Source organism: Netta rufina (assembly GCF_964035555.1).
Source record: "Netta rufina genome assembly, chromosome: 11".
NCBI classification, from domain to species: domain Eukaryota; kingdom Metazoa; phylum Chordata; class Aves; order Anseriformes; family Anatidae; genus Netta; species Netta rufina.
The window spans coordinates 19778832-19806682 of record NC_140134.1 but is presented as its reverse complement, the minus strand read 5'-3'; the positions used below and the strand labels follow the sequence as shown (position 1 = coordinate 19806682).

General features: G+C 54.1%; 4 protein-coding genes across 5 annotated transcripts; 1 reads left to right on the top strand and 3 right to left on the bottom strand.

Annotated features, from left to right (window-relative positions):
- Window positions 1–321: 321 nt before the first annotated feature.
- On the bottom strand, window positions 322–5662 carry RASL12 (RAS like family 12). Of its 2 annotated transcripts, none has more exons than XM_084293667.1 (6): window positions 5477–5662; window positions 4518–4634; window positions 3802–3858; window positions 2396–2469; window positions 2130–2320; window positions 322–1550 (listed from the first exon to the last, which is right to left on the bottom strand). In XM_084293667.1, exons 2-6 carry the CDS (start codon window positions 4624–4626, stop codon window positions 1166–1168), a joined length of 816 nt encoding a protein of 271 aa, XP_084149793.1. In that variant the 5' UTR covers window positions 4627–4634; window positions 5477–5662; the 3' UTR covers window positions 322–1165. The 2 variants fall into 2 exon arrangements, with proteins under 2 accessions (XP_084149793.1, XP_084149794.1); XM_084293668.1 differs by lacking the exon at window positions 5477–5662 and adding an exon at window positions 4829–4880.
- A 1226-nt stretch (window positions 5663–6888) lies between these two features.
- KBTBD13 (kelch repeat and BTB domain containing 13) lies at window positions 6889–8816 on the top strand. The gene has a single exon (XM_084293396.1). It carries the CDS (start codon window positions 7124–7126, stop codon window positions 8498–8500), a length of 1377 nt encoding a protein of 458 aa, XP_084149522.1. The 5' UTR covers window positions 6889–7123; the 3' UTR covers window positions 8501–8816.
- Window positions 8817–12371: 3555 nt separating this feature from the next.
- Window positions 12372–19490, bottom strand: UBAP1L (ubiquitin associated protein 1 like; the record flags this gene model as incomplete). The annotated part of the gene is made up of 5 exons (XM_084293307.1): window positions 12372–12506; window positions 13432–13533; window positions 16513–16710; window positions 17306–18028; window positions 19359–19490. 5 exons carry the CDS (start codon window positions 19488–19490, stop codon window positions 12372–12374), a joined length of 1290 nt encoding a protein of 429 aa, XP_084149433.1.
- A 3685-nt stretch (window positions 19491–23175) lies between these two features.
- On the bottom strand, window positions 23176–27683 carry PDCD7 (programmed cell death 7; the record flags this gene model as incomplete). Its single annotated transcript, XM_084293306.1, has 5 exons — window positions 23176–24030; window positions 24618–24705; window positions 25308–25544; window positions 25880–26018; window positions 26910–27683. The coding sequence occupies 5 exons, from the start codon at window positions 27681–27683 to the stop codon at window positions 23913–23915; spliced, it is 1356 nt and encodes a 451-aa protein (XP_084149432.1). The 3' UTR covers window positions 23176–23912.
- Window positions 27684–27851: the final 168 nt, after the last annotated feature.

Here is a 27851-nt window from a genome sequence, read left to right as displayed (position 1 = left end):
AAAAAAGAAAAAAAAAAGGGAAGCAGCAGAGCTGCATCAGCAGAAGTAGCTCTGGACTCTCAGAGCCGTGCCTCCCATATTTGAGCTCCGTCTGGGTGCTCTTTACCCGCTGCTCTCAGCTGCCTCCAGGCTTCCCTCCCTCCAGCATCGCCCCCTCGCCCAGATGCCGCCCGCCTGCGCTGGCAGGGCTGGGGGCTGAGGCACCAGGGGCTGGGGGCTCGCCACGGTCAGCAGGGGAACAAGCCCTCAGGAAAACACCGACACCGAAGCAGAGGAGGGTTTGCTCTTTTCAAAAAGTCATCTTTATTAAAATATTTGCCAAAGTTGATCGAAATCCCCTCTCGAATCTCTCTCTACGTCGCCAAGGTCGTATATATATATATATATATTATGTATATATGTACAAACGTCCAGGGGGGTGTTTCACTCTGCAGATCCGTGCAACTCCAGGGAGAAGCAGAACATTTGTCCTGGTGCAGCAGATGAGCTCCAACACACAGCCCTTGGCCTGGGCAAAGACAGAGCCTGGTCACGGCGCACGGTGCTCTGTGTTAGGATTGTCTTCACGCCCCTCACAGGGCGCACGCAGAGGCCACGAAATAATTTAAGACATCTGGGAAGTACATCACACCAGTCTTTTAAACAAAAAGCTTTTAGGAACGCGTCCTGGTCAGTGAAGCATCTCTCCGTGTAAAGCCTTTGAAAAGGAATGCTGTCGTATAAAAGTTGGTTAAAAAAAAGAAGCTATTTTGGTACGAGTTATTTCAATGCATGGGAATCAATTTTAGGACACCTGAGACCTTTGGTCGGCTGTAACATTATCCGCCACTTTCCCGTTCAGGTTAAAAAAGAAATTCCTCTTATTGCTCGGCGAGGGGACCTGTCAGGTGAACGACACGGGCTCCTCTGTGTCTGGGGTTGCTTCATCCTTCCTGGGCTCCCCACCTCTGCCTGAAGGACTCCATCCAGCGCACGGCCCCGGGGTCAGCCCTCGCCCTCCCAGCGATGCTTCCCGGCCCCGGGAGGTGCCCAAATCCACAGATGCATCGCCCAGGCAGGGCTGTGCACGTGTCTACGGGACAAGGTCCCCTCTCCCGATGCTCCCAGCCCCTCGCAGAGCTGGGGGACGGGGATCTCTCACCACTCCCTTGCGCGGGGAAACACCTTAAAATATCTTGAAGCCTTTCAGCAAGGTGAGCGTGGGCGCTTTCCTCTTGCTCTGAGCCCGCGAGGACTTGACGGTGACCAGCTTGGCCTGGGCCACCGAGGGGATCTCCTTGTAGTTGACGGTGGAGAGGGTGTTGAGGGTGCAGCTGGCCAGCCCTTGCCGGGTGGCCAAGGTGGCCGGGGTGGCCACGTGCAGGCAGGGCCGCTCCTCGGCGATGAAGAGGGGCCGGAGGGGCTGGCTGCGCTCCGCCTCGCGCCGCACCTCCCGCACCGCCTCGTGGAAGACGTGCTGCACCGCCGCGAAGTCCTGGCACGCCGACACCTCGTAGAAAAGGCACCCGAACTTGCTGGCCAGCGATGTGCCTTCAGCTTTGGTCACCTGCCTGCGGAAGGGGGACGGGGGACGATGGGCGCAGCCTCGCTCGGGGCGCTCGTCTTGGTGGTGTGATGGCGTGGGAAGGGGAGAGGGGCAAGTCCTCGTGTCTTGGGGCAAGCAGGGGACAAAAAGGTGTGCCAAGGGAGGATAAAGGGGGCTGGGGGTGATGGCAGGGCCAGCACATCCCCGTGGAAAGGGGACAGGGCAGGTCCCACAAGCAGGACCTTCTGGGGATGGCCAAATCAGGAAGTTTGAGTCGAGGGCCGGCAGGACACAAGCTCAGAGTGTCCCAGAGCAGCACAAATGGCCCGCAAGGAGCTGGAGCTCGAAGCCCAAAGCATGCTGACGCTGCCTCATGACACAGCTGAAAAAACATCCCACCGAAAGCAGGGGTGGGCTCCGTGCCAGCGCATCCCCCCGTGGGTGGCAGAGCCCGCCCCGGATACGCACGAGGATGCGACAAATGCCAACGCGGGTGGAAATAACCACAAAAAAAAAAATCCCAAACTCTCAAATCTGAGCTTTTCACCCGAGTGGGAGGGATCCGTGAGCAATTCCCCAGCGGGATAAGAGGGGCTGCGGGTACCTGTACTGCTCCATGTCCAGCTTGTTGCCCAGCAGGAGCACGGGGCTCTCGTGCTGGCAGCCCCGCGCGTGCCGGGCAAGGACGTCGAGGTAGCGGCGGCAGCCCTCGAAGCTCTCCCTGTCGTCGATGCTGTAGACCACCAGGAAGGCGTTGGCCCAGCACAGGTAGCGCTCGCAGTTCCCAGGACCGTCCTGGGGGCGAGAGGAGCGGGGTGAGAGCCGGCCCCGTGCAGCTGGAGGCACGGGGAGAGCTGCCCGGCCCCTCACCTGGTCGGCGGTGTCCATCACCTTCAGCAGCACGGGCTGCTGGTCCACCAGCTCCTCCGAGGTGTAGGTGTCCTCTGCAAGGGAAATGGGGCCGTGAGGATGGGGTGGACGTTCCCCAACACCCAGCAAAGCCCTGGCTGGGTGGGATGTGGTGGGCAAAGCTCCTGGTGAGGAGCGTCCTCTCGCCTCGCTCCTTCCTACACGGGCGTTATTTGGGGTGGCCGGAGGTGGGCGCAGCGGCGATGCCGCTCGGCAAACCTGGTAGGGGGCAGCTTTCTCCTACTGCATGCAAAAAGTAAGATGGGATTGATTTATTTTTGCTCTTTAGGACAAAACAGCTCAGCACCTCGTGCCCTCGTTTCACTGGAAATTGGGTCCTCCTCCAGCCTCACACCAGCAGCATCCTCACCCCTCCGAGCCACAGCAGCCAAACCTTCCCTAACGCCCTCAGCTCCCTCCAGGGTTCACCCCCATGAGATTTCCCCAAAATCTGTGGTGGGCTGATCACCCCCCGTCCCCTCTGTGGGCTCCTATGGGGACGGGAGGAACCCCAGCACAGCCACCGTGGCTGCGCCCTGGCTCAGCCCTTATCTAAATACGACCCAGCGAGATAAAGCCCCTTCTGGGGGCTTGCCACGGAGCTGGCTTCTGAGAAATCAGGCAAAAGCAGCAGCTCCTTTCTTTAGAAATGGGTGCAGGGCTTTAGGAACAGGGGGGCTCCCACAGGGTGCCCCAGCTGGAAGCTGCCCTCTCCCGGCTGGGTCTTAGGGGATGCGTTTGGGGAAGGTTTTGCCATGGGAAGACGGCAGAACCGCCGCGAAACCACAAACAAGATCTGAATAAAGGATTTTTCCTTCTTTCCTAAGAGTTATGAGGGGCTGGAGCTGGTTCCTGGACGGGGTCCATATCTCCCTAATGTCCCTGATAAATCATTTACAGTTCTTCACTGCGCACTGGAGGCAGGCCTACGAAAATAGTTATTAATTACTCAAACGGAGCAGAAAAAAATGCCCAGACCCTCCTGCTGCACAGCACAGCCCCCGGGGATGCCGGCTCCTACACATCCCCTTCTCCTGCAAAACACCCCAAAGAGCGAGCAGGAGGCACGGGTACCCCCAAAACCCCCCCAAAATTGGGTTTTGCCTCTGGCACGGAGATGCAAGGAGCTGATTTTCCCTGTGGGACGTGCCCACGGGGCGAGCACCGCTTTCACCGCTGTTTTTACAGGCTGGTTTGGGTCAAATCCAACCATTCTTTTGCTTTTCATGTCTTTATTTTTTTTTTTTTTTTTTCTCCTTAAATGCCATATTCGTGGGAAACGTGGGAAGGGTGCTCTGCCGGAGCACATCGGGGACATGCAGGGAAAAAAACAGGGAGAGGAGAGAACCCCAGAGATGGTGCCTTACCCAGGTTGGGATCATACTCGCTGATGAACCTCTTGGTCAGAAACTTCACCGTCAGGGCTGCGGGAGGGGAAGGGCTGGGTGAGGACAGCAGCGCCCCATGAGCCTCCGTGGTGCCCCCACTCTGTCACCCCCCCCTTCCCAGCCAAAATGCACCTCTTCTCCCCAAATCCTGCCCGCCTTTCCCACAAGAGCCTTGTGGATAATAAATAATAAAGCCATTCTGGGTTATTTTGGGAGGTTTTCGCACCACTGGTGGGGCACGGGGAGGGTTTCTGGGCTCCGATGCTTGGGGACCCACGCAGCCCTCCCCAGCAGGACCCGCTCAGCCCCCGCCTGCTGGCCCCGATCTGCACAAGCAGAGATGCTGCTGCTACCCTAAACATCCACAAATAACCCTAAAAAAAAAAAACCCACAGGCATTGCATGCAAAGCAAACGAACCCAGCCACGGCCGTGGGCCTGACCCAAAAGGCTTTGACCCGCTCCGGGAAGATTGCAGAGAAACTTTTTCCTCTCCCAAACATGAGGAAAAAAATAAAAAATAAAAAATAAAAAATTCTCGGGGCTGGTGCACAGCATCGGGGCAGGGATGCTGCAATGGGGCAGGAGCCGGGAGAGCAGGGTGCTGGGAGCTGAAGCTGGGTGGGCACCCAAGGGTGCCGAAAAGCCAAGGGCAGCGTTGGGCAGCCCGGGGGGCGCGTCGGTGCCCGCTCTCACCTGACTTGCCGGCCCCTCGGCACCCCAGGATGGCCACGTTGCACTCGGCGAGGGGGCTCTGGGGCGGCCGCTCGGCTCCAGCCCGGGGCTTGCCGAACATCGAGGACATCCTGGGTCCTGCGGGAGAGAGCAGGGGGGACGTGGGGACCCTCAGCCACCTCCCCGCCGGGCAGCAGGGACGCAACCGCTCTCGCCACCCGGCGAGGGGATGCGCTCGCCTCCAGCCGCAGCCCCCGGGGCCAAAAAATCAAGACAGGGACCCCCTTTTCCACCCTCTACCCGCGGAGAAAGAGAGGAAAGCAGCCTCCCACCTGTGCCTCCGAGGCTCGCCGGGTGCGTGGAGGCCACGGCGGGGCTGGGGGAGCAGCGGCCCCTGCGCCGCCCGCGCTCCCAATGAATGAGGCAGGCGGAGGCGAGCGCTGCTCCCACCGCTCGCGCCCCAGCCAAACTCCTTGTAAGGCAAGCTGCCGCGCCGGGGCCGGGCTGGACACGCGTCCCCAGCTGCCCCAAGGACTGTCCCCTTGGTGCAACGCCCCGGGGAGGGCAGCCCCACAGACCCCCAGCAGCAGCAGGGTGCCTGCTGGTGCCCAGCGGCGCTTGGCGGGGGAACCATCGCCAGCATTGCCTCCATGGGGACCCCCCAGCTCAGCTCCCGGTGGCCACTTTTACACGTCCCCTTCCCCAGCACCTCGCTGGGACCCTACAAGCCCAAAGCAGAGCCTGGCTCCCCCCCCCAGAGCCCTGCAGCACCCAGGCTGAGGCCGGCACACTCATTGCACCTCCCGCGGGCAGACGCAGCGCACGGGAGCGCGGTGCCAGCACGGCCACCGTCCTCCCCGGCTCCTTCCCTGCAAGAAGCATTCGGGCACGGGCACCGCCTGCCGCTGGCAGGCTCAGCGGGGGGGAAAAAAATCTCCTTTTTCCACCCAAAAATACGCGATCCCAAGGGGAGGACTCACCGCCGCTGTTGACCGCGCCGAGCCATCAGCCCAACGGGCTCCAAAAGCGAGGAGGAGGAGGAGGAGGGAGCTGAAGTCAGCGTTGTCATGGCAATCGCAGCCATTTGGGATGGGGCTCTGCGCCCGGCACAGGATGCGGCCCCCCAGGGGGTCATGGAGGGGCTGGGGTCGCCCTGGGGGGCACGGGGGCTGCTGTGGCCGTGCGGGGCTCTGCGCCGCTGGGATGATTGCCCGGTAGCGCACGGAGGATATTTTTAAACCTTCCCAAAATAGTTTGTGACCGTGGAAGCCCCTGCAAGCATCGCTGCTGTCCTGGGAGGGATGGACAAAGGGACAGGGTCAGTCCCCTGTGGGAAGCAGAGCCCCTCCAGGGACTGATTTTGGTGGGATGGCAGCAACCCCCCTGCCCCAAATCGCCTTTGGGCACAGGTGGAGTGTGCTTCAAGGCATCAGAGCCAAATTATTTTTATTCTTTTTTAAGCCATTCAATCTTCTGGCAGAGGTTGCCATAAAGCAGCCTGCTGTCGGGGTGCTGCGGAACTTTGTCCTCTGCCCGTGTGGGGGCTTTGGGGGGAACCCAGTAGGGCCACGGCACTGCCACCCCCTGGCACCCCACTGCTCCATGCTGGGACACCCAAACCAGCCAGAATAAAGAGAAAGAGACAAAATGCCTCCAGGCAGGGCAGGCTGCTTGCCTTAAATTATGGCTCTGAAGTAATCAGGGGCTGCAGGTGGTGCCTGCCCTCCTCTGCACCCCGCAGCGGATGCGTAACGGGATTTCTAACCAGAAAAAGCTGTGAACAGCACGCAGATGAGCAACATGCCACAAACGACACTTTTCTTCTTCTTTTTTTTTTTTTTTTTTTTTTCTTTACGTGAGTTGCAGGTGGCTTCGTCTCCACCCGCAGCCCCTCCAGGCTCTGCTGCATCTGGGTGCTGCGGGGCGAGCCCCGTGGGGCTCTCATTTTCGGGCAGTTGTGCACTTCATTTCCATTGCCACAGGGTCCCCAAACAAAGCACACGTTTTCATTGCTCGTGTGCCAGGGATGAATTTTGCCCCTGTTGCTCAAGTGTCTCCTACCTAAGGGAGACCCAGGGCCTGTTTGCAAAGGGAAGCTCCCCCGTAAACGTCTCTCCCTGCCCTTGGCCACGCAGAGCCCCTTTCCCACGGCCGGGCTGGAAGGCACCGAGGCTTGCTGACGTCCCTTACCCCCCCGTGACCATAAAACTGATGTTTGCGAGGGAAAAAATAGTACAGAGCCCTGCTCTTCCCGGCAGTGCGGCCCAGCTGGACGACAACCACGTGGAGCCCTCCCCGTGATGCCCGGCGCCTGCGGTGGGAAGCGGCCCCTTGGGGTCTCACGGGGAGGATGCCCCAAATCGCCAGCAGCCCCACCGTGACCCGCAGCCCCCGCCGGAGACCCCCCTGCCTTTAGGGTGGGCGGCGAGCGCGGCGGATGCCTTGGAAAGGGGCCGCTGGCTGCCCGCGGGGCCGATCACGAGCCGGGCTATCTTTAGCCGAGGGGATTTATATTACAAGCGAGCGGCGGCAGCACGACAAAGACGCCCAAGGGTGGAGGAGGCCTCCGGGCACGGCGAGGAGGAGCATCGGGGGCTGTCCCCTTGCCCCCCGAGAGCCGGGTGAGGATGACCCCGGAGGAGGACGGCGCTCGGGCACCGGCCAGCGTGCGTATCCGTGTGGAGGGGCAGCTGTTCTCGGTGGAGAAGGCCGTGCTGGTGGAGAGCAGCGAGTATTTCCGTGCCCTGTTCCGCTCGGGCATGAAGGAGAGCAAGCAGGAGGAGATCGTGCTGGGGGAGCTGAGCGCCGCCGGCTTCCTCGCCATGCTGCGGGTGCTGGCGGGCGAGCGGCCGGTGCTGGGGGGCGAGGAGACCTTCCAGGCGGTCGAATGCGCCGCCTTCCTGCAGGCCAAGCCCTTGGCCAAGTACCTGATCAACACCATCAACTCCGACAACTGCATCCTGCTCTACCAGGCCGCGGCCATCTTCGGCCTCCTGGACCTCTTCCACCGTGCCGCGCTCTACATCAGGGACAGCTACGCCGAGCTGGAGGACTACCTGGACTGCCTCTCCGCCGACCTGCTGGCCTACGTGGAAGCCCTCCTGCCCAGCTCCTTCGTGGCCGTGGGAGCCCACACTCCCACCTTCGAGTTCCTGGAGGACCTCTCCAGGACCATCTGCTACCTGGACGAGGAGGCCAACACGTGGAGGACCCTCTCGTGCCTGCCGCTGAGCGCCAGCACGTTCCTAGCCGGCATGGCCACCATGGACAACAAGATCTACATCGTGGGGGGCGTCTACGGGGCCAGCAAGCAGGTGGTGGAGAGCAGCTTCTGCTACGACGCCGACACCAACGCCTGGAGCGAGTTCCCCAGCCCGCACCAGCTGCGCTACGACGTGCGGCTGGTGGGCCACGAGGGCTGCCTCTACGCCATCGGCGGCGAGTACGAGAAGATCTCGCTCAAGTCCGTGGAGCGCTACGAGGTGTCCTCCAACACCTGGACCTTCGTCTCCGACCTGCCGCAGCCCAGCTCGGCCGCGCCCTGCGCCCAAGCCCTGGGGCAGATCTTTGTCTGCCTGTGGAAGCCGCTGGACACCACCGTCATCTACGAGTACGAGAGCCAGCAGGACGCCTGGCTCCCCGTCACCGAGCTGAAGCGGCAGCAGAGCTACGGGCACTGCATGGTGGCCCACCGCGACAACCTCTACGTCATGCGCAACGGCCCCTCGGACGACTTCTTGCGCTGCGTCATCGACTGCTTCAACCTGACCTCGCGGCAGTGGACGGCTCTGCCCGGGCAGTTCCTGAACAGCAAAGGAGCCCTCTTCACCGCCCTCATCAAGGGCGACACGGTCTACACGGTCAACAAGATGCTGACGCTCCTCTACTCGGTGGAAGAGGAGACCTGGAGGTTCAAGAAGGAGCGGGCGGGTTTCCCCCGCAGTGGCTCCCTGCAGACCTTCCTCCTGCGCCTGCCACGGCGCGACCACGACGTCGCCACGTAGGCGGCCCTGGCCCACCTCGGGGTGCTCCCCTCGCGCCTGGCCGCTCCCCTGGGCTCCTCTCCTCCTCTGCGGAGCTGTGCCCGGGTCCACGGAGGTGGCGCGTTGGCCCTGCCAGAGGGGAAGGGGCCGCGGGATGTCACAGCAGCCGTGCGCCAAGTCCCACCAAATGTGAGCCAACGGCGTGCAGGGCCCTGTGGCTCCTGCAGAGGACGGGCTCTGGAGAGGTGCAGACGTTAGGTTGACCGATTTTGGCCCCGCTCTGAAGGTGCGCAGCGTCCCTCCTGCTCTCTGCTCCGCTGGGAAATCAGTCTTCACATCCTGGAATTAAAGGGAAAGCTGTAAAAAAGCCCTGTGGTTTTCATTACTCTTCTCTCGTGGCTTTTTTTTTTTCCTTTTTCCCTTCAGAAAGGGAAATACCTCCGAAGGGGGGACCCACGTCAGCGCTCCCTCCTGTCCCCTTTGCTATCCGACCACACACCAAATGCTTTCTCAGCTGCGGCTCCGCTCAGAGCTGCTGGCAGGAGCGCGGTTCCCAGGCAGCCCCGAGCTCCCCGGGGAGGCACCGGCTGCACCCGGGATAGGGGGACAAAGGGGCATGAGGTGGTGGAGGGGAGAGACCTCAGAATTGGGGTTTGTCTCCAAAAACCTGCACGGGGGCAGGCCGTGCTCTGGGGTGAAGGGGTGCCTCTCTGGGAAGCATCCCTCCTGTCCTCGAGGGCACCAGCCAGCTGCTGACTCCTCCAGGGAGACACAACGCAGAGACAGGGGCTAGCTGTCCTCTTTTATAAGCCAGAGGGGGCTTTTTAGGACATAACAAACCTCGGAGACACAGAGGGTGTGAAACAGGGAAGGAGAGGACAGGTGCCCAGGTGTCCTCAGCTGGCAGAGCTCCGTTATCAGCTGAGCCATCCCGGTCAGCCACAATCCCAAAATGCTGGAGGCTGTCAGACCCCTGCCAGCTCCTGGCTTTGCTCTGGGGATGTTCAGAGAAGGGCTGCCCTCGCCTCCCTTGGCAAATGCTTCGTGCTGCTGTACATCGGGTGGGATAGGGACAGGGAATTAAGCTGGCAGCAGACCCCAAATATCGCCCATCTGGGCTCCCGTGCACCAGGGTGCCCCTGCTCCCCTCCCCTGGGGTCAGGGCACACCAACTGGGACGACTCCACCGCTCACACTGCTGGCCCTCCCCAAGTTCTCAGCATTTTCGAAACAGACTGCATTTGAGAAAAAAACAACACCAAAGTAAACAAGAAAACCCAAGCTTGCCATCAGCACCCATCAGCATCAGCTGCCCTGCGCTGGCTCCCCACGACAAGGCTGCCTTCCCCCTCCTTCCCCTCGGGTTTGTTTTCTGTAACCTCCTGTGTTACCCCAGGAGGAATTCGGAAGAGCTGAGCACGCTGCAAGCATAAATCCCATCGAGTCAAATCCCTGCTCCCTTCCCAGACGAGGCCAATTAACATTTCGCGCTGTCTTCTCCCAACTGGAAGCAGCGCACGGGAGCACGCTGCTTTAAACCACGTTAAGCTGAAGAGCGGGCTTAAAGCCTCCATTAAAATAAAGTTAAAATCATTTCTGTTACTCAAATATTTATGGCAGCTTCTGTGACTAACCCAAGACAGTTTAACTTGGCAGCCTCTCCCATTCCTTCCAGCTCCGGAACAACCGAGCCGTGCAACTTCTCCCCCACCTTCGGGCACTGTTTTCCCAACAGTTCACAGGTTTGCAAAGGGAAAAAGATCTTTTTTAAGTGGAGCACCTGATGGAAAAGGCAAGCCTTGGCTGGCACTGGGGAGCGGGGCATGGACGTTCCCAAGAGATGAGTAACTTGCTTGCATCCGTCCACCCAGACCGCGGTACAGAGCGTAACACGAGGCAATTTTTAGAGGGAGAAAAAAGATGCTGTTTGTACCTCTGCAAGCAGGGGGGAAAAAAAATCATGAGCCAGCGTGAGAGGCTGTTCTGCCTTTGCACAGTGAGTGGGCACGATGCTGCAGATCTGCTTTGCTGCTCCAGAATTTAGCACTCGATGTTACGCGGTGCTGGCACGAGCGCAGCGCCGTTATCTGCCCCTCCGAATCTTAATGGGGTTTTGCTCCGCCAAAGCTTGCAGCCGGAGCCGAGGCGATCTATCTAATCACAGCTTAACCTTTTGCAAGTTTCTGCTGAAGGTGACATCATCTTGGCAGGGAGGAACGTAACGAAAAGCTGTCTGTAGAATGGACTTGCCTTATAAGGGCCGTATCGAAAAGAGAAGCTTGTGTAACCCGAGCAAAGGCTCCTGCAGGAAAAATGGATGGGAGCTCCCACCTGCTGCAAGGAAGGCAAGACGCAGCCAGCCTCCACGGATGGATGGGGTGGGATGGGATGGGATGGGATGGGATGGGATGGGATGGGATGGGATGGGATGGGATGGGATGGGATGGGATGGGATGGGATGACCACCCCATGCTCCATCAACCAATTTCCCCGTCCTTTTCCTTGCAGGATATCTCCTGGGGCCACACAAGGGGGTGCCTCACTTTGCTTTTCACTTAAATTCATGATGTTGCAGGCATTAAACGCCCATCCTTGGGTACGGACAGGTCAGTTCCCCCAAAATCTGGATGCAAAGTGTCCTCTTCACTCTGCCACTGGGCAAGGATGGAGGCATTCGTGGAGGGCTACACCTGCATGCATTGTTTTGAGAGCTACCCAAAGAAGAGTGGAGCAGGGACACATTGTTTTAATTTGATTAATGCATTTTAATGCACTGGGCAAGGAGATTGCTTGGAAAGACACAATGGAAAAGTGGTAAATACTTTGCAACTAATTAATAAGAATTGTCCCTCATACGTTGTGCCAGTTGGCATTTTCATAGGAAAAGACACCGACACTTTTTTATAAGAACCCCTCCAAGCACCTTTACTCAAAGAAATTGCATCTGTATCTAATTCACGGGGAAATAATGTTCTTTTATATGAAAATACTACCCATCATTACACTGCCAAATCACGAGACACATCCTGTACGATGGTGAGCTGAAGCTCCCAGTCTCTGTACTTAGTTACACACAAAAACTCCCCCAGGCATCCAGATTTTCCTGATCTCGATGTTTCTGCTTAACCTAATTTTGAGCCACTGTCTCCGCAATTTAGGGAAGCATCCCCTGAATTTGCCTAACGAAAGGCAGAGCTGAGCCAGTCCTTCATCTCCCTGCTCAGATTTCGTGAAGTTTCCTGAGCATGAAGCCTTGCACAAGCCATTTTTCATTGTGCTGGGTAAAAGCAGTGTCTCAGTTACCTAGAACAACGGCAGCCTGTTTCCCTTCCAAACCCTTCACCGAGCCGTGCGTTTTTCTCAAGTTTCTTGTTCAGAAGGAGACACCAAGTCGATCCGGCTAGGTTTCAATTACAACACCCAAACGTCATGAAGTCAGCTGAGAATCTTCCCAAGAAAGGAAGAAGCGGTGTTTCTGCGAAAGCACTCGGCTTTTATGAAAACACCCTCTCCTGATGATTTATATCACCGCGCGTGGCTCTATTTGTAAACACGGCGCTGCCGAAATGAGCCGCAGGAGCTGCGCGTTCCCCAGGTGCAGGGAGAAGGCTGGCTTTCTGCTTTCACACAGCCTAAAGGAAAGGCAGCTTGGATCTCACCCCCCCCCCTAATCTAAACAGCAGCGTTGTTCGAGGGTGGACGTGTGTGGGTGAGGAGATAAACACTGCCGACGCGAAGCCTCGGCGCAATGACAAACTGGCGCGTGATGGATGTCCCCGGATGAGATGAGAACCCACGCTGGTGAGCTGCTGCTTGCTGCCCAGGAGGGGATGGAGCAGCAGGATGAGTGCTGGGTGACCTGGACGGAGCTGCCCGTCGGTGCTGGGCGCCTTCACTGCCTCTTCATCATGAGCTCTTCCAGCGCCTTGTCTCTCTGGTTGCCGCAGAGCAGGAGGACTTCTTTGATTTCGTTCTGCTGGAAGCCCATGTCGTTGAACTGAGCTAACAAGTGCAGGAATTCGGCTGCCTGGAAGGGGGAGGAAGAGAAAGGGGAGATTTTATCGTCAGGATGCCTTCAGTGCACCATTTCAGCGGGCAGGGCTGGATGATCCCGCAGGGCTGTGTTACTGCTGAAGGGCACCGCAGCTCCCGCTGCCAGAGCAGATCAAGGGAGCAGGCCAAGTGCTAGTTTTACAAAGTCTTTCTTTAGGCAACTTTAAAAAATAGGAAACGGTTAATGAAGTCGGCCTCTAACCTCACTTATTCCTTATAAAGTTTAATATGAATTCCAGCCGCATGTTTGCGTTGCAGAACTACCGCAGCAGACCGAGGAAAGCAGCCTGCAATTCATTTCTTCTGCTTCCCCTCTTGCTCAGCCTGGGCCTCACTGCAACACCTCACCCGGGCCCTGTCCTCAGCAAGCCTCAACCTCCCAGATCCAAGAATCAGGCACCATCCCGGTGCTGAACCCCTCGTCGGAGGCGAGCAGGGTGATGCCACGTGCCGTGACAGCCGGTATCACGTCCGACAGCACCAAGGTGGCTCAGGGATTTCCTCTACCTGGCTCTGTGCACCATGCAGGTCCTTCTAACCTTAACTGCCAGCAGCCGAAATGGGATTGCTGGTGGAGAACAGAGCAGAGGACGCGTGGTCCTGCACCTGGGACACGCCGATGGGCAGCCAGGAGGCCGGGAGCACGGATGGTGGTGTGCCTGGGGATGGGATTCATACCGGGGCTGTGCAAGCATCATACTTGTACAGCAGGGAGAGAACAAGGAGGTAGACAATCCTCTGCAAGCCCTTATGGCCATGCAACATCATCCTGGGGGCTTGAGCCCGGGCTGCAGAGTGTGTGGGCTTACTGCTGGCCAAGCACCGAGCCCCGACCCGGCAGGAGGCTGCACAGGAGGCAGGCAGGTGGGACAAAAGGCTGGGCACCGCGCCGCTCTGACCTTTTTCTCCGAGTACTGGAACATTTCCATGGCCTCCTCCACCTGCCCTTCCTCGTAGCCCTGCTTCAGCAGCCGGTCGCAGGCCCGGAGGTAGCCCAGGAACTGGAGGAGAAGACGAGGAGGGTTAAACCCAGGGTGGGAACAGAGCGACGCGGGGGCAGAGCAAACATCTGAACCATCCGGAACACCAAGCAACCATCTGAAAGCTGCTTTTTTATATATATATATATTTTTTTTTCATTAAGCAGAGCCCATCTGGGTGAAATGCCAGGTGCACGCTGATACCTAACCCCTGCTTCCCTTTGATGTTCCCAGCCCTGGGCCCCCCCGGGACCCGTGCGAACCCCCCCGGCCCCAGAGGAGGGCTGTGTGCTGTCATTACGGAAAGCAAACAGTTATTTTTGGCTTTCCTCATTGTTCTTGGAGTGCTGACAGCACAATTCCCAGTGGTATCTTTGGAATACCACGAGAATCATTCACTGTCCAAAAACATGCGTGACAGATAATAATTAATGAGCTATACAATAGTGGAAAAAAAATATATATGGAAATGGCTGCTTGGAGAGACGGTGAGGAGCCCAGGGGTCTCCCCAAAACCGTGTCTGCTTCATCCAAGGAGAGGCTGACTCATATCTCCCAGACCTCCACCCTCTTCAGCTGCGCTGTAGCCAAGGAGGAGGATGCAGTAAAAGACCATAAAACACATGAAAAGGCCAAAAAAAGTCCCTCAAATGCTGAGCTTATATAGCTTGGCTAAACAGCTAGTCCCCCTGCAGCAGGGTAAGATATTTTTTTTTTAATGTAAGCCTTTAAAGAGTGGGTTTTCAACTCAGACACAAGTTATTCACTGGTCATTGGCATTCATAACCTGGTTAAATTTTCCTCACTACCTTACTAACTAAAAAACCAGACCATGGCTGCATTTTCTTGCCCTGTTACAGGGAGAGCTGCTCCCCACGTTCAGAGCCCAGTGCAGCCAGGCTTGGCAATCCGACACGCTGCTCGAAATCTGTCCCGCTGTCAACTCCGCGATTTTTATCATTAAAGAAAATACATCTATATCCTCAAGACTAAACAAAAACAGGTTTTTAAATACTTCGACCTGCTCACCTCCCGGGTTCAGCACGGGGCTGATGGCTTGCTGGGGAAGCAGCAGGAGGCTCCCCTCGCCCTAGGAGGAGCATGGTGGAGGGCCAGCAAGCTCGGTGCTTGGATTTCCAGTGCAAGAACGTGCTGGGGAACATCTGATGGGCACACAGAGCTGCAGGGAGCTTCTGCACACCCATAACATTGCCACCTTGCAGCAGCAGCTTGTGGTGATGCCTCAAGGAGGCTCCTTATAACCTACCTGGATGTGAAGCCAAAGCCTCAAGCAGAAGTTAGCCTCCTATACCCGAGCACCAAATGTTTCCCAAGTGGCAATTTCGTGGTGAAGGAACGGGAAAACGTGGCCAGGGTTGTGCAAACATGTCTTTTGGTGCCACCCCTCCAGCACTGAGCCTCCAAGGACACAGCTTCTACAAGCAGCAGCGAGCCTTGGGGAGCCATAGCCGGATGGGGTCAGCGGGTGAAAGGCCTGTAGGAAGCACTGAAGATCACGTCAGGGCGACCCTAAGCCTGACAGAGCCTTTTGGAGAAGCTTTTCCACCAAAACTGAGGAGGCATCGCCTCGTTAAGGCAGCAGACTTAGAAAAGTTTGCTAGCTCCCCCAGGGTGGGCTCTGCCAGCTTCGCTTGACACTGCGAAGAAACGGAACAATTTTTGGCTACCATCTGGTGCCACAGTCAATCTTCGTGTTTGAAGCTGTCATCGTCACATGCTGAAACCCCGTGTGACACCAGCAAGCAATGAAGAGCGTCCACAGCCCTTGTTTTTAACTTGAAACATATTTTCCAGGAAGGTCTTGGCCTAATTTGGTAGTTCTGTGCTTGTTACAATCGCCTGAACAGCTAGGCCTTGCTCTTCATCTTGGCTGTGCTGGGCTTAAATGGGAAAGATGGGAACATCTGGTGGAGAGACCAGGATACAAGGTAGACCCGGTATTTTGGTGCATCAATCACCTCTCCAAGAGAGTGGGAGCCTGTGTGTTCACACAGAAGGGAGCAGACTGCAGTGTTTTTAGGAGGAAATTCTCCTTCACAGGAAAGAGAGACATCGCTACAAGACATATTTGATGGCCCTCCACAACGACCGTGGGCTGTGCTCTCCCATTTCCCTCTCCCTGCCTACATAGAAACCTTTAATATTGATGAAATAAAGCTCCCCTTCCCTCCTGGGCTCGTAGCAGCACTCTTCTGGGGTCCTGGGGAACTGAGGTGCCTCAGAAAGAGCCAGAAGCTGAGGAAAGACCCAACATCAGAACATCTTTGTATGGCAACCAGAGGCATCAGTTGGATGGAGCTGGCCCACGTGGCCCTGCACATAGGCATCTCCTGGGGTCACCCACCAGCAATGCTCAGTGATGCTCCTCAGCCTGGCAGAGACTCAGAAATTGGGGGCACAGACAAGACAGGACTCAGATACCAGGGTAGGAAGAGGTTATACGTTAATTATCTAAACTAAATTCCAGGTTAGGACAGTGGGTTTCTCACAAAAGCTCGGTGGTTGCGCACAATGACCCGAACGCGACGCTTGCGTGGAGCCGCTGGTTGCTCCAGCGCGGGCATCTCGAGCTTTGGAGAGCGACCAGGCAAATCCCCGGGGTGTTTGTGTGGAAATCGTCACACCGAGCTAACAGCTGAGAAAAAACAATGTGCAAAAAGTTCCCATATACGGGGGCAGGATCTGCACAGAACGCTGCGCTCCGCGCACCAGATGGGGAGGACGGCGGCACCCGGCCGCTATCGCTCGCTGACAAGCTGAGCACCACTCGCTGCACGTTTCCTACAGCTAAGCTGTGGGCATGCCAGCTAACATAAAACCCTGCTTTGACACCAAAATGCAATAAATGGCCGCAATAAATTTTCCCCAAAGGAGAACAGGGCCGCGGGGAGCCCACTCAGAGCAGAAGCAGCAAAGATGAATCTCTCACCATGGAAAGATGATTTTTTTTTTCCCAAAAAAAACACCAGCTCCACCAACCTGCCCCAGGCTTTGCCTCCCGGTCTTCTGGAGAGTGAGGATGGCTTTGCGGGCCGGGTAGCCCAAGGCGATGACGGGCTCGATGAGGTCGCGCTCCTCCTGGCTCAGCGCCGCGAGCAGGTCGGTTGCCGAATCCGGCTTGGTTTTGCGGGATGCCAGCGGCCGCGCCGGGGGCAGGCAGGTGTAGGGGCTGAGGGACTGCAAAATCAGACAGGATCTCGTGTTGGACAACCGGGATGGGGCCACCTCCGTGGCACCCATGCGAGATGGCCATCAGGAGAACCCCCTGCCTGTCCACAAGCCAGCACGGTGGAGGCAGGCGGCAGAGAGCATTGCTCCAGTGCTTCTCATTGAGTGTCCTTGTGTTAGTTAGAGCACCACAAGGAAAGTTCCCATAAATGGAGCAATCCCCTTCAGGCACGTGCATGCTTTCCCTGCTATACATCTGTTTTTTCCCCAGAAATGGGTGAGCTTGCTGGGAGCAGGACCTTCGGTGCTTCCCCAGCGGCTTGGAAGCAATGCCCATGGAGCCTTGGAGAGGCTGGGACACGCAACTCCCAAATAAGTGGTTATTACATGGTTTGGGGGCACGTACAACAATTTAACCACACACTTTCTCTCAAAAAAAAGACCAAACTTAAATAAATCCATGCCCAGCTACAGATAGAGATCAGGGAAATCAGCACCCAGGAGCACCTCTGGGGGGAGGCCACCAAACCCAGCCTACTTTAAAAAAAAAAAAAAAAAGAAAAATCAATTGAAAATTAAGCAGCAGGAAAAAGGAGCAGCTCACCGGGACCGTGGGCTTGTGCTTGCGGATGGGGGGCATGGGGGCAGCCAGCCCTGGAGGGGGGGCTGGCACCAAGCCTCCCGCGCAGCATACGGCCGCTGCCGGCCCGTACTTGAGGCTCCTGTTGTTTCGGGAGCGCTGGGGGAGTGCTGGTGGCTCTGGGAGCCCTCCGTTCTCGGCCGTGGCTCTGTTTAAAGGATGCACCAAAGCAGCCAGCTTCCTCCTGGCTGCTTCCAGCTCGTTCTTCATGTTATTGAACAAAACCAAAGACCGCCTCTGCTTGCCCGTATCCGGGCTTGCTGTCTTGAAGCTGTTCTCCGGAGGCGGCTCCAGCAAGCCAGGCGATGTCTTCGGTCGGATCTGCTGAAAGACGTGCTGGTTTCTCCTCCGGAAAATGTTCTCATCCCGGTCATTTTCTTCCCAGGAGGTGGAGGAATACTCATCATCTTCCAAGTACCCGTCCTCCTCTGGGTGCGCGGCCTCGCTCTCCGTGTCGGAGGCTCTGCCTCTGCCCTGGTCAGCGGCGTTGAGGCTGATGCAGCGCCGCACTGCGCTGTCCCGAGCTCTGCCCCCGGTCGTCTCCCTGCCCTCGGCGGCGTCCACGAGCAGCAGCCAGCACGGCGGGGCCGTGGGGACGGTGTCGGTGGTGAGCCGGTGCCGAGAGGTCTGGTGCTGAGAGGCAGCCTCCAGCCAGTAGAGCACCTTTCGTTCCAGCGAGAAGTCATGCTGAGGGAGAGCAAGGAGCAGCGAGTGAGCACACCCCAAACACCACCACGGTTCAGCGGGTACGGGACAAGCCCCATAATAATTCACCCAGGCCATGTCGTTCCTGTATCAGACCCCACTGGGGATGGCAATTGGCAGCAGGGCTGCAGGGCTGGGCAGCGCCGGCCTCATCCCTATGAGGAACCCTCAACATTTTCACTTGGAAAACATCCAGCTGCGGCGTTATTACTGCTTACAGTTGTATTTAAAACTCTGCGGAAAGGGTTTTTTATGCAGGGCAGAGGGGTCGTGTCCGCATCACCCGGCTTCGAACATGTCCGAGCCTCACATCAGGGCACTTGCTGGGAACAAGCAAGCCCTGCGTGCCCCAGCGCTCTCCAAACAAGGCCTCCTCCAGCCCTGGCAGGCACATTCATGGCCCAGGAATGCTGCTGCTACTGCTGTGCCCTGCCCCAGCCAAGCTCCCCGAGGAAAACACCATGTGGAGAATGTCGTCCTGTCCCACCACCGCCTGCCTCCAGGACAGACGGACGTGTCCCCATGGATCCCCCTGAGGTGGGGCCGGGGGGATGGACACAGCTCAGCAACACCTCGGCCTGCAGACCGCCACCTGCCTGCTGCTCGAGATTTGAGGAATCCCGAAGGAAATGGAAAAATCTCAAAAATGGTGTTTTCATGCTGGAGCAGGCCGCAGGAAGCAGAAGGCCCAGGGTGCCCCAGCACAGTGCTCTGACCCCATCTACGGGTGAGACTGCTCAAGGCACAGCCGCACAGTGGCAAGGGGTGAGGGGACTTCTGACCCCCTGCGAGCTCCATTTTGTGCTGTGGTGATGTCCCAGTGACCAAGGCCGCTACAGCACCAGGGGTGTTTTCGGCAGCAGTGTAGGACTGGCTGATGAGGAAGATCACAAAACCTCACAGGAAACAAGTTACCAGCACAGGTAGCAATGCCTGGTCACATCTCAGATAGACTTATTAATAAATATTTATTAAGCATTATAAATTAATGAGATTGTGATGATTACAGACCACAAAACGCTCCGAGACCAGGGCCTAAAATTGGCCCTTTTCAAGAACAAATCAAGCATCCTATCGAGGAAAGACCCTCCATCCATCTCATCCTCAGGCTCAGATGGGATTAAGGAAGCCCAAACCCAACCAGAGCCCTTCCTCCCACCCCCAAAACTCACGGTCCTCACCTCCTCACGCTCCTACTGAACAACAACCGATGGGGAGGACACCAACTCGGAGGTTTTCCTTCCTCCCCTTCCCCAAGACAAGCATCCCCGTCAGCATCCCAGTGGAAGGAGACGTGGAAAGGCCAACCCACCATGGTGCTCATGAGGATGTCGGTGCAGTCGGGAAGGTCTATGGCCGGCGCATCAATAAAGGTGTTTTGTCCTGCCAGGTCTTCTTCGAGGCTCTTGGCCGTCCGGAAGGGGACTCCGTCCAGGTAGCTCATTATCACTGCCAATTTCTTGCTGTCTAAAAGGAGGAGGGAAAAAATGTCAATGGAAGGACTGGCACCTGTGAGGAAGTGAGGTAACACTGGCAAATTTTGTGGGGAAGGAGAGAAAACTGAGCTGTTTCAAGGGATCTTTTGGAGAGAGGAAAAACTCTGTGCACACCGCCCAGATTTGCAAAGTCTTAATTCCTAGATAGCAGGAATATTTCTCCGAACTATCCTTTGCCATTTGGAGCTTGAGTCTCCTGACCAAACTTACGGCTTCATTCAGCAGAGATCCTGAGCATTTTTCTCCTCCACTTCCACCCCTTTGCCACCCCCATGCATGCCTCATTGCTTCCCCAAGCAAGGCACTGAGCCCTTTTCGCAGCTGTAGAGCAGAAACCGCTCCACAGAAGCTTCTGTAGAGCTCCTGCCAGCTCCTCCTAAGGGAAGGAGGAGGTGAAAGAGAAGGAGGAGGAGGAGGGGATCACCTCCCAGTGACCTGGGCTGGGTGGCAGAGACGGCACGTGGCCGCCACACCACTCCGAGCCATCACGTGGAGCTGCCACACCAGGGGAACCATCCCCGTGTCGCTGTGTTACTGGGCTGGTGTCCATTGCTCTCCCCAACGAAGAGCTACAGAAGCACCTGCATTTTATTCCTATTTTCTACCTTTATTCCTATTTCCTACCTTTATTCCTATTTTCTGCTTCAGTAGCTTTTGCCAAGGTTCACGCTGGTGCAAGCCACAGTGTTAGAGGGATGCTGAATGAGCCATTTTAAGGGGAGATTAGCTTCTAAGAACCAGCTGCTCGTTTTAAGCACCATGATGTGTTTTAGGATTAGGAATGGCTGGGGAGAGAAAAATTTCTGATGAACTGGGAATGGTGGCATGGAAAATATTACTGCGATTGTGTAGCCATCGGTTCTGCATAAATGACTCAGTTTAGTAAAAAATAAGCCACTACTTCTTACATCTAGTCCCAAGTCCCCAGTGATGACAGCACACAAAATAGTTTCCTTTCTATAACGTCGACTGGCAAAAACCTGCAGTGATGGTAAGTTTTCGTCTGACTTCTGGAATTTGCAGCCTGTTTGTCCCAGTCCTCGCCAGCCATGCTGGTCATAAGGCAAACACTTTGTGTGACATCTGTAGCCATGGAAGTGTCTTTACTTTTTTTTTTTCCCCTTTAGAAAGGAATGGCCTCTATGACGATGAAGATAAACACTCCACAAAAAGAAAATAAGTGGCAGAACGTATACAGAACAAAAAAGCTGCCTGTTAATTTAATGTAAAAATAAGGAAAATGGGAAACGGCATTCGAGAAAGGCAGCTCCTTACCTTCGGAAAGGAATGAGACAAACTGCTTCGAATTAAGAGCAAAACACACAATAGCTTGGCACCACATGTTGCTCTCACCACAACTCCAAGGAGCTGTCACCCAGCTGCTGACGCCAGGAGCCCCAAATCCCCGCAGTCCCTAACCAGCTTGGCCGGCCCCGCACGTGTGCTGCCGCGAGCCCGCGCCGTGCAACGTGCCGGGAGCCATCTGCTGCCCAGCCTGAGAGGGCTCAGCCCAGGTTACAATCCGTGCAAGTGCTGACGAAGGGAAGGCAGGGAAACATCTGTCATCGAAGCCACGTTGTCCCCATTTTCCCCAGTTCGTCAACGTCACGGCGCGGCCCCTGCCGGCCGCGGATGGCCCGGTTTGGTGCGAACCCACACATCCTGACAGCTGTGCAGCACCTGGAACGGTCTCCAAAAGACCCAGGCTCGTTTACAGAGTAGAAGCTGTGTTGTGGAGTGCAGCATCAACGTGGTTAAAGCCATACCAAAGTCCTGCTGTCCTCATACAGGAGCAGAACAGGCCCCTGGTGCCCTCAGCTGCTGTGGTACTGTGCTAACAGCGGGCAGTAGGAAAGGCTCCCACTGATATTAACTCCCAAACCAGCTGCTTAAAGAAAAAAAGGGGGGAAAAATCCACCAGGGTGAGGAGCACTGACTGTGGAAACGCTCCTAGACAAGAGCAGGTGGGGTCACTTGTAAATACAGCTCACACCAGAAAGCAGCTTCTGCCATTGCTCCGACCTCTGCTGCTTCGCACCAGCCCTGCCCAATTTCACGTTACAGGCAGGCTGGCAAAGGAGCAGGCACCCATCAGGACAGGGTGAGCCTTACAAGAACAAGAAACCCAAACTGCACCAAGACCTGGGAAGGAACAGGATGCAAATGAGTCCTAGAAACTTGTAACAAACCCTTCTTCTTGTGGGATATTTGTTGTTGCACTTATAGCAGTAGGAAATACCTTACTATACTCAGACAAATCTGAATCTTAAGAGTGAATCTGAGTACACAAAGGTTTGTTTTTGTTTTTGTTCCCCCCCCCCCCTTTTTTTTTTTAAGAATCAATGGCCCATCTCCCATGTATTTTGGGAGTATTTTACAAGATTTTTGAGGTTTCAACCACTCCTCTTAAAGCTGTGGCTTCAAGTTCTTCCTCTCTTAAAATATAAAATGTTTTAATGCAGACATCATTAGACAAGAGCAAATACACAGAATAAACCACAGCAAGCTTGTAAGATTGAAGTATACCTTAACAACTTGCTGGCATTTTCAATTCTTGTTTTTATCAATCATATAAAGTTATCCTTACCGTTGGATGCAATCACGTAGCTCGTCTCACACGGCAGGGAGAAGAGGCTTGCTTTTACCCTGCCTGCTTATCCACTGCTCAGGTCTTTAAATTGTTGCACAGTCAGACAAGCACCTGACTTCGACAGCTTCAAGATTACAGCAGCTTAGGCGGATAGCCTGCCTCACCAGACATGTTGAGGCGATAAGGAGCCTAACTATTTAAGCAGAGCATCCTCTGGTCACTTAGCTTCTTGAATTGAAAGTGTTGGTCCCACAAGAGTTTTTATGCTGTTTGAACTTTTGGTGTTTTTTTTTGGTCAAATAAGACCCCCAGGACCTGACCTAGCCATAAAGACCTTGGAGCAAGATGAAGCTGGAAGTCATAGTCGGGAAGGGGCGAAGTATGGACATGCAAATCAGAACCCAGATCTTTAGGGGACTTCATGGTGATCTGTATTTTGTGGTGCAATATACACTGGAGCAAGAATTGCAAACTTCTGCACTTAGACAAATCCTAGCTCTATCAAAAATTACTAGTTAGTGCTCCCTAATGAACAGAAATCAATGCCAAGCTTCAGCCACTGACATTACACAGAAGCCCAAAGTTAAGTGCTGAATTTATCAGCTCAGAGTAGGCAATGATGTGCTGCCTCCTCCAGGAATTACACAATGCTGTGATGCTGAGGTAAGGAACTGGAATAACTGAATCCATTCCCACACATTAGGGCTAAGTGAGAATAAGACTGCAACACTGGAAAGATGCCACAGCAATCTGCGTAGACAAGCAAAGCCCCAAAACCATATGGGCCATCGCTGTTTTAAGTAAATTGTCCAGGACATGGAAGGCTTTGAAACCATAAGCCTGTGTCACCTTGTAGGAGGGAGAAGTTCCTTCACACAAACCTTTTGCCAGCAACTCTCTGCATAGCTTGGGTTGTATTCGATGCCAAGTACTAGAACAAATCTCCCTAGGAGCAAAAACACTTCAAATGAGGAAAAAAAATCCATTTTTCTCTGTTTATTCTGTACAAAAAAGAATTAGAAAACAGAGCTGCATTTTTAATCAAACGTTACATAAATGATCTGTCTCTATAGAAAATAGCTATAGAGGTAAAAATATTTTAAATAGGTTAAACTTCAGATTGTATTTTTTTTCCCAGCAGGCTTATTTATCAGATTTATATATAATCACGTCTGACTGACTTATTTCAACACAACAGGTAATATTTTCCATGTTGTGGTACCAGTTTTAGTCCACAAAAGCAAAATGTCAACAGCTGCTTTAATCAAGCTTTAAGAACTTATATCTTGTTTGTACTTAGAATTTGTTTAAACTTGTACTATGTTCGTTTCTACGCACAGAAATACAGAAACTATTTTGAAAGCAATGCTTGACATGCTTCATTTAAAAAGAAAAACATGTTACTAATGATCTTTTTTTTTTTTTTTTAAACAACGTTTTTATTTCTGGAGATTTCAACATCTTGATTTAGGCTTATAAAGATAAAAGTTACTAAAAATAGCACGTGAATACCAGCACAAATAACCTTGTCAGCAATGTTACTTTATTAAGATAGAGATTTGTTAACAAAAACTCACAGCAGGATTGTAACTCTGTGCCACAAGAGGCCTGACAGCTTTGGACTTGCTCAGATATTTCCCTCCAGAGTCCGAAAACAAAAACATCTCTTAACTGTTTTCGTCAAGATATTCCAGTATCTGGCCACAGGCTTAATGACCAGAAACGGGACCCAACGATGAGACCTTATCGTCCTTCAAAGATAAAATAATTTATTTTTAAATTATCTGACAGCAGTGGCCCAAGTGTCGTTTGTGGGGAGACTTGGAAGAACCCATCCTGGAGGGATGCAGCTTCCTTCGGGGTGATCGGCTGGCACCAAGTACTGATCCCACTCGTGCCTTTAAGAGAGAAAGTCTTGTTTGAGAGAAGCAGTAAGATTATACACCTACATACAGATTTGTTCACGCCAACCAATGCACAAAACAATTGTAAACTGTGCTCTGAAACATTTTTTTCAAAGCACAAACGTGAAAATTTTAATATACTGATACAGTAAAGGCAATGGTTAGACATGAAAGTACACACTGCTTCGCAAGAGTGTCTGCTGGATACAAGTTGATCAAGCTAGAAGGTAGATACTTAACCAGAAAAGAAAAGAAAAGAAAAGAAAAGAAAAGAAAAGAAAAGAAAAGAAAAGAAAAGAAAAAAGAAAAGAAAAGAAAAAAAAAGAAAAGAAAAGAAAAGAAAAGAAAAGAAAAGAAAAGAAAAGAAAAGAAAAGAAAAGAAAAGAAAAGAAAAGAAAAGAAAAGAAAAGAAAAGAAAAGAAAAGAAAAAAAGCAGAATCATAATAATAATTGATTATTATGAAATAATTATTATGAATAGGAATAATCATACTTGGAAGTTAATGACAGAACTAAAAATTTACAGTCCCAACAAACAGTACTTGTCACTTTAGACACTAAAATAAAATCTTTATTTCTACCTGATCTGGATTAGAGCTGCTACAGAATGCTCGGCTTGTAAGTAATATTCTCTGAAGGGTTGCAGTAGATGGGCAAGAGGAAATTCATCTGTTAAAACACAGACAGAAATCATTCAATAAACCAGAGACACCTTTGATTGTAAGAAGTCTTAGAAGCCCTAGATTTGCCAACTCATTTGTTACTCCCCAACCTAACTTGGGATCTTCACTTACACAATGTGTTAAGGACTATTTAGATGCTTTGCACATCTCTTCATCCTTCCCATAGCTGTCAGAGCAAAGTCAAGGCTAGCAAAACTTTTTCCTGCCTCCATCCTCTAAATAAGGGGAACATATGGGCACTGAATCTTTTGAATCACAAATCACCAAGTCATCAAATGAAAGCATCCACTGGGTGCAGGAAGTCTTCAATCTACTCTGTTTATTCCTACTTCAGCTCATCTACAACCTCTTCTTGCAAAATGTTATGGAGTCAGCTTGAGATATACTGCAGCCTATGATGAAGAGCTCAACAGTTCTTGCATCACATTTGTTAAAAGCAGTTAAATTATTTCTCTCTGTTTATCCCATCTTTTCCTCTAAGCATAAATTATTTCAGATGACTTCTTTCCCAGCTATTTTTGCTCCTGTAATTTAAACCCAGTGCCTAAGACAAAATAAATACAGTGACGTATGACACGCAGGATCTACCTGGATCCCCAAACAGCTTGGAATCAATTTCACGTTTCTGCTGTAGAAGTTTTTCCCTTTCCTTCTTCTGTTTCTTCTCCATTTCTCTCTTCCGTTCTTCCTCCTGCTCTCCCTCCAACATAACTCTTAATGCTCTCTCCTCAGCTTCGTACAGCTCTGTCCGGTCTTTTAGCAACGTTTTGAGACTTTCCACCTGACTTTCGAATGCTTCGTCTGCTGAGGGAGGCGGACAAACACCTAAAGAGAAAAAGAATTAATTTAAAATTTTCAGATTCAGAAGAGGCCCTGTTAGCAGACTAAAGAGTGGAGCTGGCAAAACACATCAGAGAAGCATAAGCCTAACCTTGCTAACAATTATCTTGACAGAAGAATTTTCTGATAAGGAGGAGCTTGGAAATGTAGGAATGCAGCCACTGCATCCAATTTGCTGTTCAGCATTTTATAACTATTCTCGCATAATGATGTAACTAAGCCCACTGATTAAGAACCAGCTTTTCCAAACTGCACCTTCCACATCACATTATTTCCTGCAAGCACAAGTAGAAAAGTTTGGAAAAATTCTCCTAATTAACCTTTTCTGCCAGCAGCCTCTTTTCTCAGTTTCCGAAGCTTTTCTAAGGCACGCAGGATGTCCATCATTCTCTTTGTGTCTGCTTGCTTCTTCCTGACCTCAGATAAGACACTGTCTGCAGCAGCCTTAAGTTCCCGCTCCTGAAAGGAAAGGAAAAAAACAGCAATGCATGAAATATCCTCCACAGACAAGAAAACGTACTTTTAAAAAGACGAGCAAAGCCCTGGAGATCAAAATAACTTCCTAGTAACACAACCATAGCAAGTCAGTCAAGCATCTGATCTCCTTTATCAAAGTCAAAACCTAATAGACTTTAGGAGAAAATAAATAAATGCTCTGCCACTCATAAATTTGGGCCAGAATGGCTGTTGAATTCATAAAGCCCAACAGCCTTTAGCTTCAGAAAGTTAGCAAAAACATAATAAATATAAACCTCACAGGTTTTACAGCTGTGCAGTTACAGCCCATTAACATGGCAGAGTCTGAATGCAAAACCTTTCACTACAGCTGCTCTGCACCCCCAGAGCAACCGGCCCAGCACCCCTAGAGCAGCGAATCTTTGACCAGCAGCCAACCAACAGGTGCCTGCAACACTTCACATCGAGCCTAATTTGAGAGCTTTGTTGGTTGGTTATTTTTTGTTTTGGAGCCGTTTTGCTTCCCCACGAGACAGAAAACCTTGCGAACAAGCTTCGTAGGGACAAAGCAGGCGGCAAGGCCGAGGCACCAAACCCTGCTGACCGCTGCTGGGTAGCTGAGGGCGCACGGCAGCCGCTGAGGCACGGGGAGGCTGCGAGCTCAGGACCACAAACCAAGGCCTCTGCATGCACCTGAGCTCATTTAACCGCACCCGCTGGGCTAGGACATGGCTGTGGCACAGCCGAGATGTCCAAAAGGGCTTCTCCAGAAGCCACCAAGGGCTGTGAGTGCTGCTGAACCTCCTGTGCCAGCAGGAGCCATGAGGCCGAAGGCTGGTTTGAGGCTGGTTCAGCACCCGTGGGGTGTGAGGAGACAGCAGGACGAGGCCGTACCCGGTTCTTCTCCTCCACCTCCTGGATGCACTTGGCTCTCCACCGGTCGATCTCAGCCTCCCGCTCAGCAGCTCGGGCAGCCTCCTCCTCCTTGGCCGCCTCAGCCTCCTGCTTCCTCCTTTGGAGGCGCTGCCTCCTCTTCCTCGCCTTCTCAGCCTTCCTCCCCAGCTCCTGCAGATAGCCGGGCTCCCTCAGGGGCCTCACGGCCTCCCGCAGCTCCGACCTCGCCGCCTCGGCTTCCAGCTTCGCCTCGCTCCATCCTTCCTCGTCCCCCTTAGCCTCCAGCCGCCTCAGGGCTCGGCAGGCGGCGGCCAGGCGAGCCACCAGCCCCAGCGCCATCACCGCCAGCCGCCGCCCGGCCTCGGGGCTGGCACCGAGGGACACCGGAGGAGGACGAGGAGCAGCGAAAGGAGCCCGGTGACGGGCTAGGAACTGTGTCAGCCATTGCTCGTCCCGCTGCCGCTGCTGAGCCTCCTCCTCCGCCTCCGCAGCGCCCGGAGGGGCCCCGCGGCCGGCCGGGGGCCGCTCGCTTGAGGGCCACGGGGGGAAGAGCGGCGGGGCGGCGGCGGGGCGAGGAGCAGGGAAATAGGGAGCGGCCTCGGGGGGCAGCAGGAACGGCGGGGGAGCCGCCGACACAGCCGAGAAGGGAAGCGGGCGGCCCGAGAAGGACGAGGAGGGAGCAGGAGGAGGAGCTGGGGGGAAAGGTCCCGGGGGGAAGGAGCGGAACGGCGGCGCGAAGCGGCCCGGGAATGGCGGCGGCGGCGGGGCCGCCATCTTGGGGAGAGGCGGGGGCGGGAGCGGGGCGGGGAGAGCAGCACAGGGCCCTCGCCTCAGACAGGAGGAGTTTGTGGAAAGGGCTCCTTGGGACCGGTTTTAATAAAAGCGGGGACAGGTTATGGGGATGTACAGGCGTATTGTGAAGCTTCACGCATCTATAACTCT